We start from the raw sequence: 22,016 nt of genomic DNA on the forward strand, positions 1-22,016 counted from the left end.
TAAAGAATTTGATTGATTGGGAAGGATTTTGTGCATATTTAATTGATCGATCATTCAATGATTCAGTTACCATTGTTAGGGGGATACCATTCTATAAAACACCAATTCCTTCTTTGAATAATCTTCTGGGCAAAGAATTAAATATTGGAAACTCGATACATTACTTTCCCAAAATTTCTTCAAATCCATAAATGCCGCTTTCTCCCTCACACTCTATTCTGTTCCCCACACCTCTAAACCTTTTTCCAAAGCCCTCACACCACGTGTCCTGTCAAAAAGTGGCCTCCCCCTCCCTCCTGTCACTCTTCTCTCCCTTTCCAATTCCCTCCACTCCATCCATATATCCCTTCTCCCCCTCACATAGATGGATGGCTGGCTGGAATGTGTATGGCCAAGTTTTATTGCCAGGCCAGCAAGCGTCGACGGAATATAAAAAAGTGCAACACAAAGAGGTGCCTCGGCACCATTGACGTAGTGGCCTAACTTGCTTGAACTTTCACTTGTCAATATTTCCCCCACTCAACTCATCCCATACCCGGAAATTCCCTTTTAGAGAATTTTTTAGGGTGAGCGTTTGTAGGCCACTCAACCCGTAGAGGAATTCTATGTAAATATGAAGTAGTATTCTCATCTGATCTCCAAATTTTGATCTAAATCATTGAATATAGTTTTTTGTTCAATAGGTTTTGTGAAATGGAAGGGAAAGTAGAGAAAAAGACTCCAGACTTGACCTTCAGACCGTTGATATACTACCTAGATTTAATATCCTTATCATCTTATAAAAAAAAACGTTATTTTTTTTAATTCTTTCAAAATTTTCAGGACTCGAAACCGGTAAGGCTGGTAACTGTTAACTGATCTCGAAGAAATCAATAGTATAATAAATTGTTTTAAAATCCTGTAGCATAGTGGTAAAATTCAGAAATAAATAAGAAAAACTAGGTCCGAGAGCCTAGGACATGAAACTTTGAAACCGTGACAAAGCTAAAGATAGCTATGACAATATTACCATAGAAAATTACATATTAGCATAGAGATCCCGGGTTCGAACCCCTCTCATTACCAAAAGTTTTTTAACCAGATCACTCCAGTGTTATCGGATGGGCACGTTAAACTGTCGGCCCCGGCTGAAGTATGACAGTCGTAAGGCTCATTGACGGCTTAAATTATATATTCAGGCGGTGGGACCTTCCCGAAAGGGACTCCCCACCAACAAAAGCCATACGAATTTACTTTTTTTTACCATAGAAAAAAGATAGCATAAGAAGATATTCCATGGTAAAGGGCGTTTATGTTACAAATTCCACTGTTTGAATCGAAAATTGAAGCAGATTTGTATCAAGCCTGAAATCTGTGAAGTATATTGTCAACAATCAATACAGCAATAATACACATCTACGAAAAATATTGGAGAGAATGCACAAAGAAAAAGACAATAGGTTACATGATATTTAGAATATTGACCATCATTAGTAATTGAATCAATTTATTTCCAGAGACAAACTGCCTACTAGATCAAAATAGTAAGAAAATTATACATAAACGTAAGCTTCAAACAATGTGGGGAACTAGGTCAAGATCATTCCATCAAAAATTGGAATGAGTAAGCCCTGAAATGAAAGCGGCCCAGGAGAAAGTTTCAATGCAGAAGTTGACAATGGGAATAATTAATATGGCCATGATGGCATTAAGAAAATGGGGAAAAAGTGGAAGATACTTCAAAATTATTTGAATCCCATCCGTGACTAACTTCCTTTAGCAGAGGGAAAACTACAATCAGGATTCCATGTGATGGAAAGTTGAAGTAAATTAAGTCAGCTCAAGTTATATTATAAGAATCACTCATTTAAAGATAACACCATCATCGATCACTCTCCTAGTGATGTATGACTGCAAGACTCTTATTTTTACTGCAATCATTTATCTCCAGGAATAGGGAACTCATCTTCATCTCTTTTCGTCCACTTACTCATTCCATTCTTGTTTCTCTACTTCTTCCTTTCCCTTTCTCTTTCTTCTCCTTCTTCTGTTTCTTCTTCTTATTTTCTCCTTTTTTTCTTCTTCTCCTTCTTCTGTTTCTTCTTCTTATTTTCTCCTTTTTTTCTTCTTCTCCTTCTTCTGTTTCTTCTTCTTCTTCTTCTCCTTCTACTTGTACTTCTTATCTTGTTTGATCTGACTTCTTCCCTCCGACTTATATTTTTCAGATCTCTAGAAAAGCCAGAATTGGATATGAGGAGAAGTGGAGTCGAGAGTGTTTTAATCTCAACTTTCACGGCTAATTACCTTTCCCAGTAGTATTATAGAGAAGAAAAAATAAAGCCAACGATTTCCAACAAACCATTTTCCAGTTTCCAAGCGCATTTTTCAATCCCAACACAGGGAAATGAGACGAGAATATTAATGTAAACATTTCATTCGTGTTCGATAATAACGGCTATTCGCTTTTCCTTTTCCAGGTCTGCTAATTTGCCACTGAAAGCTTCTGCTCCGCCAAATCTCATTTCACTTGCCTGCAGATTTCCTTTTGAAAACTCATCTCCACTCTAAAAACACTTTGGTGAAAGCAGGTTTGGAATTAAACAGCGCTCGAGCAAATCTTTGCGAAGTGTTGTTTTATTCTATGTGAATCATTCCAGAATCTCCGCTTATTAGGTATTATTATAAACGGAATACAGGAATGCACTTTTTTCGAGCCTCCATTTCTTGTTACAAAATTGTACTAAAATTGATTTGTGTTGTAAAGTATCGAATTTGGGGAGATAAAAATCCCTAACCGAAATAGTAATAGGTCTGAAAATAAAGTAACTGGCTAATATCGCCAAATAGATAATAACTAAGATTAGATAGCCTCAGCTTGTTCTGGCTAAATGGTACAAAAACCTAAAAGGGATTTGAAGGAATTTTATTGCTAATAAATAGATTATTATATAAAATATTTTGAAGATTGAGGTTAGGTACATGTATTCACGGATCGGTGACCTAGAGATCGATCAAATCGATAAATGTAGAATCTGACCAAAACCCCTTGGCAGAGCTCTATTGCAATCAAATAGTGTGCAATGTGAAAAAACACCTGATCACGTGGCTAATTATTAGGTAGCATGGAATTAATATTAATGTATAGAATATTAGCTAGCATGTAAAGAGCATAACAAATAAACCAAATAAAAATAATTAAGTGTATTCAGGAAATAAGAGGTACCAGGCGCATGAATACCGAATAAAATTTGCATGCACCAATAGTAAAACGGCAGTTAATAGGCGGCAATTGTAGGCCAATTCAAAAATATTTATATATATTTCTATAAATGATCGGAATCTATGTTGAATTGTTGTATAGTCTATGTTATCGATATGGCTCGAAAGCAAAGAAATTATTAATCATACAATCTAAGCAATAATTTGATATTTTTTTGTACGATCTATTTGAACCTAAATGGCGGAGGACTAAGATATTCAAATTTTATGTTAATTTGAAAGTCGGAAATAAGATTTGTAAAATTGAGAAAGGAGAACCAGCACTCGCCAACCAAATGCCACCAGGAGAGGACCCCAAATATTGTAGAGCGTAGTACCTTGATAATGATTTTGTAAAAGTTAAAGTTAAATTAAATTATTAAATTTCTTAAAAGACTTCGTGATGCTATTGTGAAGCAGAAGTCATTTTCATTTTAAATAAATTTATAACCCCTTGGAGGAGACGATTCCGGCTACCATATTCCCGGACCACATGGAGTTGGATCGACATCGGCGGCTTACAAGAAGATTTTCGACACGTGAGTGATAAATATTGAATTAGTGATGGGCGCCCTAGTGCTTCGAATTAATCTAATAGTCAAAGCTAGCTCGCCGAAAGGGTTTTTATTATAAATTAAGAAATTAATAAGAGTAATACTTGCGCAAGTAAAATTAGTATTAAAGGTATTTTATTAAAAGAAAAAAGATAGATCAATATTTCAGAAATTTCTATAAATCAAAGAAGTACAAAATCTAGGCTATTAAAACATATGCATATGATATTTAATTTTTGCAATATAATTTGCGATAGTTTATTATAGCTCTAATTCACTAGATGAATGGCTCTACCTATTCCGTCAGGTGCCGAATCTTGCACCCTGAGATAAAAATATATATTCGATATAAAGAAATCTACTAAGTACTAGGGATTTTAATATATATATATTAGGATTATTAGTGGCTAATTTATCAAGCTGATCTTAAAGCACACATTTTTAATTGAATTGTCCAAGTCGACAAGTATTAGCAAGCGCATATCGCAGCTACGTGCGTTGAATTACAAGAGTTATAGGAGAAGCCCATACCTAGGCCTATCAAGATTTTTTAAGACTGAATACTATTAGAAAACCACGACCTAATTATATAATTATATCAAATCTCATGCTTTACCGACTGATGCCAAGCAGGAGGCTAATCGTTATTTAAATATAAAGAATAACGTGACATAAAACATGGCGCCCAACGTGGGGCCACGGATACGGCAGAGAAACATGCCGTACCAACGTGGGACTGATGATGAGAGCCAAGCTCATTGAATAATTATTTGAAATTAAGTCAATAACCATATTGAAAATTATAGATAACTTATACGAGTTTTGAGGAAAACAGGCGAAGTGAAATTTGTATTACTTTTTGGGGAATCAATAGCTTTAAATAAAGAGAAATTATATGTTTTAAAGAAAATTTTATATTATTATTATTGTAGAAAATATATTTTATAGAGAGAGCTATTATATTTTATGGGCCTAAACTGCTAGTCAGAAATCAATGAATTATTATATATTATTGTATTATTATATTATAAGAGCTTAAGTAATAAATAGGTTACCTGGCTTGTAATGTCCATAGGCCTATCCTCATTTGTGTCCTTATAATGCCTTGTTGGCCAAAACTTTCACTTTTTTAACAAACACTTGACACTTAATCCATTTTTAAAATATGAGTCTCTTTTCGTCCACGCAAAGTAAGGTAGCAGACACACTGCAGACGGCGATAGTAGCGGAGATCGACGCTGAGGGGGGCGCGATGGAGTCCAACGCCCAGATCTCTTCAATCACCGCCAAGAATCCTGTGAACAGTAATAAACCGTTAAATGTCTCCCAAGAAGCAATAAGAAGGGTTATAGTAGAGGGGATGATCAAGTCATTTTCTAATAGTTTAGAAAAAACAATGACCATGGTAATGAAGGACTTGAAGGCGGAAATGAAGGAAATGCGGGAATCATTGAAGGATACATCGGTAAGAACGGGTAAGGAAACTGCGGACACAATATCAGCATCTACCGCTGAAAATCAAGAACTAATTACAACCGATTTAACAGCAAAAATAGATACTGTCACTTGTGAGTTAAACGAAAGAATAGATAACCCACCAGCACAAAACACTTCGCAAATTCATGAAATAGCTCACCCAAATTCTGATATAAATCAAAACATAGTACAACTTAATTCATTGGAGACAGCCGTTGGAGAACAGCAATTATTTTCATCTGAATTAAATGCCGAAGTAGTAGATAATGAAACAGAAGCTTCTAGTCATTGGAAACAGGCCCAAGAGAAGTTAGTACAACTTGAAAATCAAATACATCAATTTCCGCACGAGAATATAGAGCCTATTCCCATAGCAACGTTTGATTCACTACACAGTTTCAATGAATTAGGCCGTTTTGACAATACAGACCGCTATCTCCAACCTAAAGAATTTATAGATCAGATAAAACTAGTTCAATCATTAACACCCACCTCTTGGAATTTTTGGCGTCTTCGATTATCCAGTTTGTTAAGCGGTGAACCTCTGATGTTCTTCCAGATCCATAATCACGAATTCAGGACGTTAGACGAGTTCAGTGCAGCTTTCCTGGAACAATATTGGAGTAAAAATAGACAAATGGATGCACTAGCCAATATCATTGCTTGTGAGTTTAATTCTAGGACAGACGACACATCCATCAATTTTGTTAATACTCTTAAACTGAAAAATGCTCAATTAGATGAGCCAATGTGTGATTCAGTTTTAGCAAATATAATCGTAAAAAAGCTACCTTTCCAAGTCAGAACAGCATTGGCTACACAACCCATTACTGATTGCAAACAGCTGATAAATCATTTATATGGCATACAGTCTGTGATGGCAATATCAAACCACCGTTCAGACCAGAGATATGCACAAAATCAACATAACTCAAAATTTAATCAGTATAACAGCCAAAATTATGAACCGGTATCATATGATCGCTACCAATCTGCCCCTCAATTTGAACGCCGCTATGAGCACAGGCAAAATGGTAACTGGAATAATGAAAAATTTCAAAATCGCACAACCAACCACTATGCCCAGCAGAGCAATCGTAAGAATCACTATGATGGCCGTGATCGATTAAACTCAAATAATAATCACACACAGAACAATTACAACAGAAATTATAAACCGCCACCTCAACAAGTAAGTACAAATTATACATTAGCACATGCAATAGGATTGAATCAACAAAAAACCCGGAACCCAACACCCAACAACCCGCCACCAGATATACAGAAAACTACAGCTAATAAACCAGGACTACATGATACCCCCGATATAACACTGACAAGCTCCAATGAAACAAACAAAGAAAATCAAGATATTTCAACATCATACACCACCTTTAGAAATGATTTACCGAAAATAGTATTAGAAGAACCGAAACCTATACAAGACAGCCTACTACAAAAAACCGCCGCCAAACATGCAATTAAAGCCAGCCGCAAACATCAACCCATTTTAAGTATATTGTTTCCCGCCGAAGACACATCACCGCAGGAAGAGCAGCCCGCACATCAAGAGACCGCCACCATGTATCTGCACACCGCACCCGCGCATCATTCGACCCCACCCAAGGCACCCCAAGGAACCCAGGATAGTGGACCAAGAGGATGACACCAGGGAGGACGGACTACCGGACAAGAGGAGCGACCACCGCAAGGCCCGGAGACGAAAGCGCCCGAGGACACCCGACCGGCATCAGTACCGAGAAGACGGACTACAGGACGGAAAGAGGAGCATGCATCGTAAGGCCCGGAGGCGGAAGAAACGGAGGAACCGCGCGCGCCGATGGAAGCCGCATGCACGCTTCAAGAGGCAAAGGAGGATACCGGATCGTCACCAGGAGGAAGGGACCGACGTCATGCATCCGCGGCACATACGTTTCAAGAGGGCAAACCAACGATGTGACCGAAAAAAGGAAGCAAATAATTGGAACAAAAATGGAACTGGTAACAAAGCAACTACGGATTCGTGCATGGGCAACAATAAAGTGGACTACTTATTGAGATTTGATGAAGGATGAACGGTGTTTGAGAAGATTGGAAGAATTAAAAAATAATATTAAGAAAGTGAAAGTACCTGGATATTATGCTATTGAAAAGATGATAAATGTTTGGATATGGTGTTTAATGTTTGTAATAATGGCTGTGATATTAATAAAAGACTGTGTTGTAGATAGGATGGAAAATATTATATTGTTATTATTAAATGAATCTATTATTGATAATTGGAAATTTAATATTATAAAAATGTTTATTGTTGTAAGCCTAATGAGTTATAATGAGCCGAAATCAAGAAAATTAGATGAAAATAAGAGGAAAGATGAATTTAAGACTACAGGATGAATTGGAAAAGAACAGATTAAAAGAAATTATTATTAAAGGAACAAGGAGTTATTTGAAGAAAGAGTACACCAGATACAAGGGCTTTAAATTTGAGAAAGATAAATTAATAATAGGACAGCCTCAACAATTAACAACCGGACAGCAGATAACCCAACCGGCCTATAGTATAGCTACAAGCAGAAAGTCAAAAGATATGGGAAGACCACAACAATTCTACATGAAATATCATCGAATTTGAAATAAATATGATAAGAAATCAAGGAAAACATTATTATCAAACCGATTACTGACCTTTCTTAATAAATTTAATATTGATGAAGCAACCTCGTGTCAATAAATCAGATTTTTGATTCCTTCCAACTGTTAGAGGCCTGGAACAGTCAAAGAACAATTTTTAAAATATGTAATTTAATAATATACATCAGATAAAAAAGGACACAAGCGGGGATAGTATGTTTAAAGATTGTTAATTACCTTTGAAAGGAAAAAAATGCAGCAATTAGGTTAGTTATGAAATTCGACAGCAAATTCTGTAGAACCAGTGACCAGCTGGGCAAAGCCAACTAAATCAAATATGTAATGTCTGTAAACATATGATTATAAAAAAGTATGGTAACCCCAAAATTGTTATTTATTATTGTTATTTATTATATTTATCAATGTTAGTACATTTATTTATATGTTTTATATTTATTACCTTTAGTTATGCCACGTTGTTACCTGAAAAAACCTAAAGTAAATGCAAGCTACCAAAAAACCAAAGAGCCATTAGCAAAAGAAAAGTTTTGTACCTGATGTATAGAAAATTATTTATATTAAGACCTAAGAAATACTATAAGATATAAGCCCAGAAGTTTGTAAATTGAAATTATTGTCTGAAAGGAATCGATTGTGAGAATCATGATATGTGTAGTTAGGTTGGCGGCCCTGCAAGCAGCGAATTTAAAAATATTATGTTTAAGTGTTGTCAGGAGGAGTGTGTTTAGAAGTTTATATTTATGATATTTTTGTGTGTTGAGGAGGAGAATTTGTTATTGTATTTGATAAAGGTATAAAGGAGATGCAGCAAATATGTCTGCGAACTGTGATAGAAGTATGAGAGTATAATTTATAAATAAAGTATAGTGTATATCTATGTATTGAAGGGTGGGTTTTCATTAAAAACATTGTGATTCTCAAATATTTTGAATTCAAACCCAGGGGCGCATGTAAAGTATCGAATTTGGGGAGATAAAAATCCCTAACCGAAATAGTAATAGGTCTGAAAATAAAGTAACTGGCTAATATCGCCAAATAGATAATAACTAAGATTAGATAGCCTCAGCTTGTTCTGGCTAAATGGTACAAAAACCTAAAAGGGATTTGAAGGAATTTTATTGCTAATAAATAGATTATTATATAAAATATTTTGAAGATTGAGGTTAGGTACATGTATTCACGGATCGGTGACCTAGAGATCGATCAAATCGATAAACGTAGAATCTGACCAAAACCCCTTGGCAGAGCTCTATTGCAATCAAATAGTGTGCAATGTGAAAAAACACCTGATCACGTGGCTAATTATTAGGTAGCATGGAATTAATATTAATGTATAGAATATTAGCTAGCATGTAAAGAGCATAACAAATAAACCAAATAAAAATAATTAAGTGTATTCAGGAAATAAGAGGTACCAGGCGCATGAATACCGAATAAAATTTGCATGCACCAATAGTAAAACGGCAGTTAATAGGCGGCAATTGTAGGCCAATTCAAAAATATTTATATATATTTCTATAAATGATCGGAATCTATGTTGAATTGTTGTATAGTCTATGTTATCGATATGGCTCGAAAGCAAAGAAATTATTAATCATACAATCTAAGCAATAATTTGATATTTTTTTGTACGATCTATTTGAACCTAAATGGCGGAGGACTAAGATATTCAAATTTTATGTTAATTTGAAAGTCGGAAATAAGATTTGTAAAATTGAGAAAGGAGAACCAGCACTCGCCAACCAAATGCCACCAGGAGAGGACCCCAAATATTGTAGAGCGTAGTACCTTGATAATGATTTTGTAAAAGTTAAAGTTAAATTAAATTATTAAATTTCTTAAAAGACTTCGTGATGCTATTGTGAAGCAGAAGTCATTTTCATTTTTAAATAAATTTATAACCCCTTGGAGGAGACGATTCCGGCTACCATATTCCCGACCACATGGAGTTGGATCGACATCGGCGGCTTACAAGAAGATTTTCGACACGTGAGTGATAAATATTGAATTAGTGATGGGCGCCCTAGTGCTTCGAATTAATCTAATAGTCAAAGCTAGCTCGCCGAAAGGGTTTTTATTATAAATTAAGAAATTAATAAGAGTAATACTTGCGCAAGTAAAATTAGTATTAAAGGTATTTTATTAAAAGAAAAAAGATAGATCAATATTTCAGAAATTTCTATTAAATCAAAGAAGTACAAAATCTAGGCTATTAAAACATATGCATATGATATTTAATTTTTGCAATATAATTTGCGATAGTTTATTATAGCTCTAATTCACTAGATGAATGGCTCTACCTATTCCGTCAGGTGCCGAATCTTGCACCCTGAGATAAAAATATATATTCGATATAAAGAAATCTACTAAGTACTAGGGATTTTAATATATATATATTAGGATTATTAGTGGCTAATTTATCAAGCTGATCTTAAAGCACACATTTTTAATTGAATTGTCCAAGTCGACAAGTATTAGCAAGCGCATATCGCAGCTACGTGCAAAAGAATGCATATGATTTTAAGATAAAGGCACACGGTAATGATTCGTGCCATAAATCTAGAATATAAAATTTAGCCTGTGATATTTTATTGATTTCAATTATTGTTCTATTTTTATATTATATTTTTCTATCGCTCTTTATATATTTTTTGCCTCGATTTATTTTTTGCATTATTTGTTTAATATATGTATGAAACGTTTATGGTGTGCAATTTATTTATTATTCCTCAACACTATTGTATAAGTATCATATTTATATATATTTATTTTTTTTATTGAATTACAAGAGTTATAGGAGAAGCCCATACCTAGGCCTATCAAGATTTTTTAAGACTGAATACTATTAGAAAACCACGACCTAATTATATAATTATATCAAATCTCATGCTTTACCGACTGATGCCAAGCAGGAGGCTAATCGTTATTTAAATATAAAGAATAACGTGACAGTGTTAAATGATAGATTTATCAAAATTCAACCTTCAGGGGAGTCAATTCTTTTCATTTAGATTCATGTTTTCGACTCGGTATCCAATTCAAATTGGTTTGCTGTCCTTGACCAAAGCTGACAACTTTATCATTTTCAAACTCCGCACGTTGCAAAACTCTGTTGTCTATTCAAAAATGTAATAAATTACCTTAATATTCATAATATTTTTTTATGAATTACCTCAATATAATATTATTCTCTTCCCAAATATTATGAAAATCCCTCTTCAAATCTTGTGAATTTTGTTGGTGAATTTATCCTCAGAAAATCTGATCACATGAAATTAAATATATTGGAGATCATTCGTTATAGTAATGATTCCTGCTTCCTTCATGCTATAATGTAATCAATTTGAGCTATCAGGATAATGAGAGTGAAAAAGTAACCCATATCTCCATTTTGGAATAATTTGTTTTTTGCATGAAGGTTGATTAATGAGCGAATAATCATGAATGATATTCACAGGAACACAATTTGAATCTCCGGAAATCCTCGGATTTACCTCCGCTTAATTACTGCCATGAATATGGCAGAAATACTGCCATGAATAGGACGCGGATTACTATTAAAAAATGCAAACTGTATGACACTTTTGCAGCAGTGATTGTAATCTGGTGGCAAACCATTCATAAACTATTCAGAGTCCGTTTGGGGAGTAGTAATCATCCCCAATTGTTGTTGTTGTTGTTGTGTTCTTGTTGTTGAAATTGGAGCTGGCTCTGGCTTTGCGTGACCAACCTAACCCAACCAACGCCCCTTGAGTCCCTCAAGCAAGCAGTGTTGCCACAGCACGACACCTGATAACAAATCAAAATGCCACCCACACTAATTCAATATTTCCGGTTTCCAACACAAACACTCTATTAATCGATTAATTGTCGACGCTCTTGTATACAGAGTGGGCTGTGAAGATATGCAAATGTCTTCAAGAATGTTTTCTGTTATGGTTCTATCAATAACACTGATAGAAAAAAATTGTTTTGATGAGAAGTTAGTGTTCTTGTAAAGAAAGTTATAATAAATTCAGTATTTTCAACTTCATCGAATGACCAAATTCATAAATCTCAGACGAATTCTTTATAAATATTTCCTGTTTCTTTCATCTTTTTTTATTCAATAATCGATAAATGAGTGGAGTTATAACGTGCAAAAATTGTGGGTCTCTTCACATTAATGAGAAAATACGGTGTATAAAACTCAAACTTTTGTCAAGTATAGTGATGAGATACTCAAGTATATTATAAAATTATCCATAGGTAATATACAACAGGAAAATAGAATTTTCATTCTATTTTTTTGAAGATAAGAAAAAGATAATCATTACTTTATTTTTTGTACCGCACTATAATATAGATATATTCCATACCCTTATCCTCTTTGTTATCCCTTATCCTCAGGCAAAAATGTACTGGTATTTGGGATAATCCTAGTCAGAAGTACTAGTTTTTTTTTTGGTATCACACAATCCTTTTCCATTCCACAAAGTTGTCAGGTCCAAAACAACGTACTCAAGAAGGCACAAGGCACATACTCTTGTTTTGATACAGTGGAAAACTTCATTAATGTCACTTTTTGTTCGCTTTTTGATGGAAGAGCTTGTCGGCCTGGAAAATCCAAGAGAAAAGCCGGGAAAGCTCGTGTAGAAACAATTCCGGACACTCAGTGTGGGTAAGCGGGTCCAGAGCTGGGAAATCCCATGTAATGAATGAGCTTTTGAATGTGAATTGTTATCGGAGCTCTGCCGTAGGGTTTTTGGAAAACCTGATTCATTTGTTGAATTCCTCCACTTCAGGGATTTCAAATGAAAAGATTGACGATTTTCGAAAAAACTCATGCGAATGTTAAGCAGGAACGTTGTTTGAAAAACGTACATCATGCTCATCTACCAAAAGATTTTTATTCTTTTGAAATTCGGAATTCCAGTTAGTATTTGTACTGTGTTAGTGATTTGGGATACCAGAATTCCAGTTGATGTTTGAAATTAAAATTTGATTCTTCACTTCGTTGGATTTAGCTTTGTCAGAAATTTCACGTGTTCTTCTAAAAATGAAGGTTTCGAATTTACACTTTAGGTCTGTTTCTCTAATTCGAAATTCTGTGTTTTGATAATCATTCTTACAATTTTTTTCAGGAGATGGCTTCATTTTGTGACAGATAATTGTGGCAGCGCAGGACAATGGGGAAGAGGAATTCCAAGTTGAAACAGGAGACAATCGATCGTCTTATGAATGATACATATTGTAAGTTTCTCTCATTTTCACTAATCTACAACTGTATTTTGTTTCACGATGCTGTTCATTGCAACAATGTTCAATGTTTAACACTTCTTCTTTTGTTCACTGTTGGATTGAGAGTTCTAATCTATCTTTCCAAAGTGATTTGTAGGCCCAGGAATTTCTTCTTGGTGAAGAAGGCGCTTGAGTGAATGAAATATTGAGTGTCCAGAAGAGGGTTGTAATTTGAAAGATTTGGGAAGAAGGAAATATAATCATTCCCTTTCCCTTTTATGAGAGAAAGGATATCGAAATCTTGCGTGAGTTTTGAAAACTATACATCACAAATTTTAGTAAGATACTTCAGAGATACTTCCAATGACAGTGACCAATCCACTTTATTTTTTAGCTCTGGTTGTGAAGGGTGTTCAATAATCAAAATTGCTCTTGTGCAAGTAAATCAATTTCTGACCTGCGAACATTATAAGCTAAAATTATTATAAGCTTAGTCAGGCAACGATTGATAATCTTTGTAAAATTTGCAGGTCCCTGTTATATCAGGAAGCCCATGGTTCTCCAACTTTACTTATATAGAGTGTTTAACTTTGAAGTTTGGGGTACACAGGTTGACAAGTTGCTGAATAATTAACCAACTTATATAGAAAGTTGGTTGACTTTAAGCCCTTCAGTGAGTATTAGTATTTTCGCCGAGTGGGGAAATTACATTCATTGTTGACACTTATAGTTTCAGCTTGGAAGTTTGGAGTTTGAGAGTGTTAGGAATTATGAGTCTTTCACGAGTGATACGTCTCGTCACTGTTCCTATAGAATAGATTTTGCATCGATTCCAATTATTCATATCAACATATTGTATATCATTTTTATTATAAATTTTACATATTTATCAATTTGTCAATCCATACTTCGATAGAAGGAAATCTACATCTACTATGATTCCAAATACTATGTATTAATCGATTTATTGATCTTTATTCCGTTAGAAGATATTCTACATAGAATCCAATTCAACATACTCAGAGATGAGAGTGAAGAATTCCCCATATTTATTAAAGTATGTTATCAATCTATAATCCGATAGGATAGATTGTACATTGATACCAATAACACACATTCATAAATGGAAGTCGAAAACATGGATGGGAAGAAAACATCCTCGTGGAAAACATGAAAACTTTGTGAAGATTCCTTGCACTTCATCCTATTGTTTTCCTAGGATGAGTCTAAATAGTAACAAAGTTTTCCTCAGCTAGAAAATTGTAATGAACAGAGGAAAACATTGACAGAACCTGGTATACATCTGAGGAAAACTTATGAAAATTCTCTTAGGAAAATAGTTGAATGAAGATGAAAAACGAGAAAGATTAGAGGAATGAGATGATGAAGAGCTACAAACCAAGTGACAGAACACGCAATGTAGAAACAGGAAAAATGAGCTAAATGTAAACAAGATAAAGTGAAAACGGCGTGTCTGCTACAGCATGATGTGGAATGGGGTGTGGTTTACCTCTCCCTGCCTCGCCAAGGGTGTCGGTCAGTTTAGAGGTCGGTCAGGGGGCCTGAGGGGGAATTTAGGGGGGGTGGGGGCAGTAAGTCTGTGGTGGGGGGGTCAGTGGGTGTTATGGGGAGGTGGACTGACCAGGTGAGAAACGCAGCCCATCTGTGGAACGGGACATGCATATTTTACAGCGCACATCCCTAAACAGATTAGGTGTGCGTTTCTCTCTGCTAGTATACGAGCTGCAATGTGCTGTCTTCATGGGGTCTGAACGCTGTAACAGTTCATAAAGCAAACGACATGCTTTGTTCATTATTTTTCGTTTAAGTGAAAAATGTTTGGGTGGGCAACAAAAACTCTTGGAATGCATTCAGGAGTTATGTTGGAGGAGAAAGAAATGGACTGAGTTAATTTCTGTAGAATCAGACTATTCAAGCTTTTCCAACATGATGAAATATTATGGGAGGATTTCGGTTACATTTGGGAAGATATCAAGTTTTGTTGTGAATGTGGTGACTCATCCAACTATATATTATCATTATAATAGCCTAGAAAGAGTAGATTATAAGCAAATATTAGATTAATTATATGGATACCATATTGTTTTAGAATGGAGATAATCTATGAAAACCTCTATGAATCATAAATGTTTATTCAACAGTAACTGAACGCTTTGCAAGCAACTATGCAGATAGGCTCAGACTGCATAAAAATAAAGAAGTAGCTCAGCTTCTTGAAGCGGTCCAAACCCTACGAATTTTATTGTCTAGTATTGTGAAATGATAGTGTCAAAGGCGAAACATATTCAATAGTGTGAGTTTGTAATAATATTAATAATATAATTATTTCATAAATATGAATCTCAATGCTAGTCGTAAGAAATAGTAGTCCTGGTGAGAAGTACCTACCTATCTTATTGATTGAACTTTTCATTATATCAGAAGAGATTGCTAATTAGCCTTTTTAGACTTGATTGAGATAACAAGAAAGGAAAAATATGGGTTTTATGATCGAACTCGATTCCACTCATTCATGCCGATATAACTATAAACATCAGAGGAGCTTGATTATCAAAAAGACATTTCCAAACTATAGTAAAAGCACTTTTCACTTTTTGTGTAGTTGAGAAGTTGATATTGTGGTAAGTCATATTGAATGAAAAAGACTAAGAAATTGTCAAAAAACCACTGATTTATTGATAATTAGAAAGACCGTATGTAGAAAGACCGTATGTCTTCATGCCCTCGACCAATAGCAGTACTCGCCTACTAGTATAAATTCTGCTGCTCTTGTATTTAGTTTTAGTTTATCAGAGATTGACAATGGTGTAATAACCGAAACCGGTCTTTCTAATTATCAATAAATCAGTGGTTTTTTGACAATTTCTTAGTCTTTTTCATTCAAAAAGCACTTTTCCCTCCCCCACTGACGTCCTCGGAATATATTCATATACATAGCATAATTCGTATAGCCTGATACGTATTAGTTCAGGATATTAGAGCCCACAATAATTTGATGAGAACAGACTCAGATACCAAACCTCCATAACGGCAACCCACTTAAACCTATCTGGATGCAAATAGTCTTTTGTATTGAATTCCCCCTCCAACCCGAGCATCAATTTCCCCACTCCATCATATAAACAGCCCCTGAGAATTCGGTTATGTGTGCATGCCTCCATATAATACAGGCGTGCACATCTTATTCCCTCAAGGAAGACTATTTAATCACGCTTTGAATCGCGCGCTAATGCTTCCATTCCAATATGGCGGCTTCGCTATCCAAATAAGCTCATGCTATACAAATAGACAGACTCAGTGAACAATATATACCGATATTGAGGTCTATTCCCATAATATAGTATCGCAGTTTATAATACCTATATGTCAACAGTATTCTTGTGACACATATATTATGTTCGCTCTGTTTACATAGTTGTTCTCTACATCGATTCATACAATTCTATTCCGATATATTATGTATTGTTCTGATCGAATGTAGGTATTATTAATGGTAGCTGGGAAATTCAAAGGAGGATCTGTCTATCATTGAAACTTGAGCTTTATAATGGTGAAGATGGATTATTGTAATACGCTTCCCAATGTGCAGAGTTGAAGTTCATTCAGGGGAACCGTCTTTAATTAATCGGTTGCTGAGCGATATTCAGAAGATCTTGTCACTCGTAAGATGTAAGTACCGTAGACGTTGATACAGTGTGAATGGAATATCAAAAGGATGAAATATCATTGACTTGATGATTATTTTAGAACAATAACTGTATTCATGAATAAGTGTTGCAAGGTTTGAGTTACATGAATATTTCCTTTCAGTTATCGAATAAATATAATTATTTGTTTTCTCAACTCTTGAGGGGACTAGGACGATCGATCACGATTTACTAGCATGATGATTTTTCAAAGTTGAAACGCTACTCAGCTCATGTCATTTCAAATTTAAAATTTAATTTCAAATTTATCCCACACTCATTAATACATACACATAAATTAAACAAAGCTCAACATGACAACACAATCCAACCAAAATGTAATAATAATAAACGGTAAGTGAAAAAAAAACACTGGCATAAGATGACTCTTATTCGCCAGTGGGAGTAGGAGATAAGATTATCAAACGCTTAACCTGATTTAAATTGAGTTAGCACAGAAGCAAATATATAAACAGAATAGAAAATAATGGAACGAAGCCCATTTTTTGAAAACATTCACAACAAAACGAAATTCTCTCGAGTATCTTATTCTATATAACAATGGTACTCTCTTATTCATAATATAGTGATTCATATATACAGTGTAAACAGGGTGTATAGAAAACATTACATGGAAAATAGGAAGAGGGAAAATCATAACATTCTTATATAAACAAAAATAACAAGATATTTAATATTTCGTTTCGAGGAAGAAATGATCAGATTTCCAAACAACCTCCGACTTGAAGAAGAGAAGAGAAGAGAAATGGACGGAGATCAGCCGATTACATTGATGAATAGAGTAAATGCACATAATAGTAGAAAGAAGCACAGTTGCCAACTTAATGATCAGATTTAGTTGACAATTGCATTGGAAGGGGATAAGAGAAAGATTACTATTCGAAGAAAGGCTCGATGAAGTGAGAGTGACGCTGAGAAAGCGATATTAATGATGAAGAAGAGACAAAAACGCGACCGATTAGGCTTTCGGTTTTCCTCTCTTGATTTTAATTGAAAGTGTTTTCAGTGTAGTAATTAAAGGTTATGTGATTAGCAAGAAACCAATAAACTAATTAAGTAAAAGTGATCTACAGTTTGAAAGACAAACTTGAATTTCCACAGTACTCATTGATGGTATAACAATATTTGGAAATAGTTTGTATAGGATGTTATAATTCGCAGAACTCTTATCAATTCAAATACATCAGTAGATAACAAAAATTCACTGTTTTGGGTTTCTTCTGTTTGAAACAGATTTATCAACAAATATTTTCACATACAGTGAATGTGAATTCAATATTAGGATTACCTATTCATTATAAATTTGTATAAATTTTTTATGTTTTGGGCTATAATATTCAGAAAAAGCAATCGATCATCACACTGACGAATGTAGCTTTGTGTGGATTAAAACTTTCTGAAATCGTTGACTCTTATCAAATACTTTCTTTCCATGATCTGTGTATGCTTTCTCTGATTTGTGTATGACTGTGTATGTGTATGTGTATGTGTATGTGTCCTGTACGGGATGAAATATGATGAGCTGTGTATGACTTTTTCTCTGACTGTGTATGCATGGTGAATTCTTTTGCCACTATCAATTATTCACGAGTATTTTCACAATCCCTTGTGACAATAAACTTGTGCCACTTCCACTCAATTAGGATTAATCCATCCACAAATCTCTCTGATGCAAGAAGAAAAAGGAGAGGGGTTTGAGAGAAACATACTAGAGGGAATAGGAATCACTTCCGCTAAGAAATAAGAAGAGGGGATAACTGACAATGACATTAAGGAATTGGGAGCAACTTGAAGTCAGCTTTCTATTTTAGTTCATGAGTAATAGACTCTAGCCTCTAGCACATTGCACACTGAAATATCGCACATTGTTCTACGACAAAGTCAATGATATATTGTGGATGTGAAGGAGATGAAAGAGAGAAAGAGTGAGAGAGAGAGAGAGTCAGTGAGTGAGAATCACAGAGATAGAGTGGAGAATGCGGGAAAGAGTTGAAGTGACATATGAAACGGAAATTGGAGGTTTCGGAAGAAATTGGAAGGAATATGGGGTATCGGAAAAGAAGAGTTAGTGGGGGGAGAAGTGTTGATTCTGTACGGGATGAAATATGATGAGAAGAAGGGAGGAGAGGAGGAGTAGATGAGAAAAGGAAAAAGGAATCAAGAAGAAATCATGAAGAGGAAAAAGTGGGGAGGAACAGATGAGAAGAGGATGGAGAAGAATTTTGAAGAATGTGAACCTCGGTTGAACAAAGTTGTTCAGAAATAATCTGTGTTCCAGTATTTTATTTATTTATTCCATTGACAATAACAAATCATAATTATAGAATATAATATGATTGGGAGAAGACAACAGGCATAGCCCAAAACTGTCTTCTCCCAAATTTTTACAAATAGAAGTTTCAAAAAAGAATGAGGTTAAGATTCCACTTTTAAAAGTCCAATTTCTACTTCAAAACCAATGACTAAACAGGAAATTTCAAATTTTGATAAATATAATTATTAGTAATAATCTATTTTATGTTGTGATTGTGCAATTGAAATTACACATAAAGGAGTATTGAATCTTGGAATGGATTTTGAAAAAATAATTGTTTGCATTGCTACTTTTTTCAAGTGGATCATAAGATAACACAGAATGAAGAAGAAAATGTTTTTATTGTGCTTTTACTACATGGGAAAAAAATCTATGAAATAGAGAAAAGTTCAGAGACAAGAATATATAACAGCAAAGAAAAGATATAATTACAGAGAGAGAGAGAGAGAAAATGAATCATAAATAAATGGGAGGATAAGAGATGAGAGGTGCAGGAATATATAAAAAAATGTGGAGACTAATAATAATATTAATTCAACACTCTATATTCACTAACAACTCTAAACATTTACATTTACTACATAAATCTATATTTACCACACTTTATTCACTCTACTACTTGATATTCTACACTCTGTAGACACTTTAATCAGTTGAAAGGTATATACAGACAATATTAAGAAGAAATTTTCAACTTCACATCCTCTTTCAGTCAATAACCGTTCAGATTAGTCAGGTTAGTCGATTACCTGAACTTTATTTAATCTTTAACTTCATCTTAGTTTTCATCTCCATTTTCATCTTCATGTTCATTTTCATCTCAACCTCCATCTTCCTACTCATCTTCATCTTATCACTTCTGATACCCTTCTCTTTCTTATGGATATAATCTTTGTGTCTTTTCCCCCTCCATGATTCCTCCACAATCCAATATATTTTTCAATTGCAAGATGTAGTGGTGATCGTTACTATGTTTCCACACTAAATCTCTTTCTGTCCATCATCTTTTCTATATTGAAGAGATAAAAAACTTTCTTCACCGTTATATATTGCTGATAGATATGTACAACACAGATAGGCCGAATATCCATAGATATTGTCCGAACAAAAGCTCGTAGCTAGCAATCAATATATTCTGGGAGAATGGGATTCCAAGCTCCAGAAGTTTTCATGACCGCTTTCTTCTAGATGAGCAAGAAAACTTTCTAAACGAAATATTCTTGACAATCGAGTTTTGTTGGGTCTGATCTTGGAGGAATCTTTGTTCGTTGCTATCTCATTATTTTTACTAACGAATCCTTTTGTTGGATGAATGAAAGTTGAGAGTGAAGTTCGCTCTTGGAATGAGTTCAGAATTTTAAATAATATTCCATTGGGGTGCTAATAGTAGTTGAAATTTACTGTAAGAGTTGGGATCATAGAAATAACTAAATATGTGAATTAGTATTGGCTTGAAAAATCACCTATATTACCACATAAATTCAAAAATTTTAAAAACAAGTAATTTTATCAATGAACATCGTTGCTATAAAGCTGAAAAGAGCGTTGAGACTTGTCAGATCACAAAAAACCATAGAAAAACTGTGAATTGCTAAAATAGTGGTTCAATGACAAATAATAGAATTAAAAAGATGGGGCTCAGCTATTAATTGAAACTAGGATGAGTTTTGCGAATCAAGTTTTATATAATATGGTCCCGATTATGAAGTTTTCTGATAAATTAATTGTCTTTGAACACAAATTCTTCAGGAAACCTTTCCATCATCTACATTATGTACTCTCGAGAAACCTTTTTAATAATGCTCATGACGTCAAGAATCAAAAAATTGGCTGTCTATACTCTGTGTAGTGAAATATACTACAAAAGAATACAATAGAAGACTTGGAGCATGAAGCATAGATTCTATGATGAATAAAAAATTGAATTTTCAGTGAGTTATATCAACAACTCCCATAGCTGAGTGGTAGAGTTGAAATTGCTGTCCAAACTTCGCCACGTCATGAAATAGAAAAGTTATTCTATTCTTTTCTAACAAAATGTAATACATTTTAAACGGGGATAAGCGAGATAAACAAATTGATCTTCATAGCTTAAGGTAGTCAAATGAATGATCTCAGATAAAATTAAATAGAGAATGCATTTATTCAAATGCTAATTAATAAATTATTTAGGATTTTCGTTAAATAATAATTATGAATGATCTCACATGAACGTGGAAGATACACGATTTCGAAATACTCTTTCCTCTTCCAATAAAAAAAAGTGAATGAGAGTTTATTAGTTGATGAGAAACGAGTCTCATTGGACTTGGACACCAAACCTCTTTGACCCAATTCCTGATGAAAGGATATATTATAATGGTTTTCAGTTGAGGACTTTGTTTTTAAGCTGCTTCTTTCCCTTCCCATTGGGGTCGAACTTATTTTTGCAGGCAAGCTTAACTGACCAGGATCATGCTAAGTACCTTGAATTCAGTTGTCTAATCCTTCCAGACGATTAAGTCGCTGAAAAAAGGCCCTAAATGGCGGTCGCCACTGCTTGACATGCTCAGTTTTGTTGCTTTAAAACTGCAAGTATCTACATTATTCATGATTTCTTCATGAATATTTCACGGCTGTAGGCCACTGAGAAAGCTCATTGTTTCTCAACCCTGGCTGGGCACTGAAGGACTATTCTAGTGCATGGGTCCTTGTATAATTCATGTACTGATTTTTTCTCCGTATCATAGTTTTGAGAGATGTGTTTTACACTCGTGTTTCTTGAAGAGCTGGACATTGTTGGAAATTTATCTCTGTAATAAAAGAGCTTGTAACAGACACGCAACTAACAAA

At 34.5% G+C, this 22,016-nt stretch overlaps 1 protein-coding gene across 1 annotated transcript in view; it reads left to right on the forward strand.

Annotated features, from left to right (window-relative positions):
* Positions 1 to 22,016, forward strand: part of LOC111052062 (frequenin-1) — a 151,579-nt gene that overhangs the window by 51,228 nt on the left and 78,335 nt on the right. Inside the window, exon 2 of the mRNA XM_039430183.1 lies at positions 13,046 to 13,154. Coding sequence (XP_039286117.1) covers positions 13,091 to 13,154 — 64 coding nt within the window. The 5' untranslated portion in view covers positions 13,046 to 13,090. The remainder of the gene's footprint in view (positions 1 to 13,045; positions 13,155 to 22,016) is intronic.

This window comes from Nilaparvata lugens, chromosome 6 (assembly GCF_014356525.2).
Source record: "Nilaparvata lugens isolate BPH chromosome 6, ASM1435652v1, whole genome shotgun sequence".
Taxonomy (NCBI): Eukaryota; Metazoa; Arthropoda; class Insecta; order Hemiptera; family Delphacidae; genus Nilaparvata; species Nilaparvata lugens.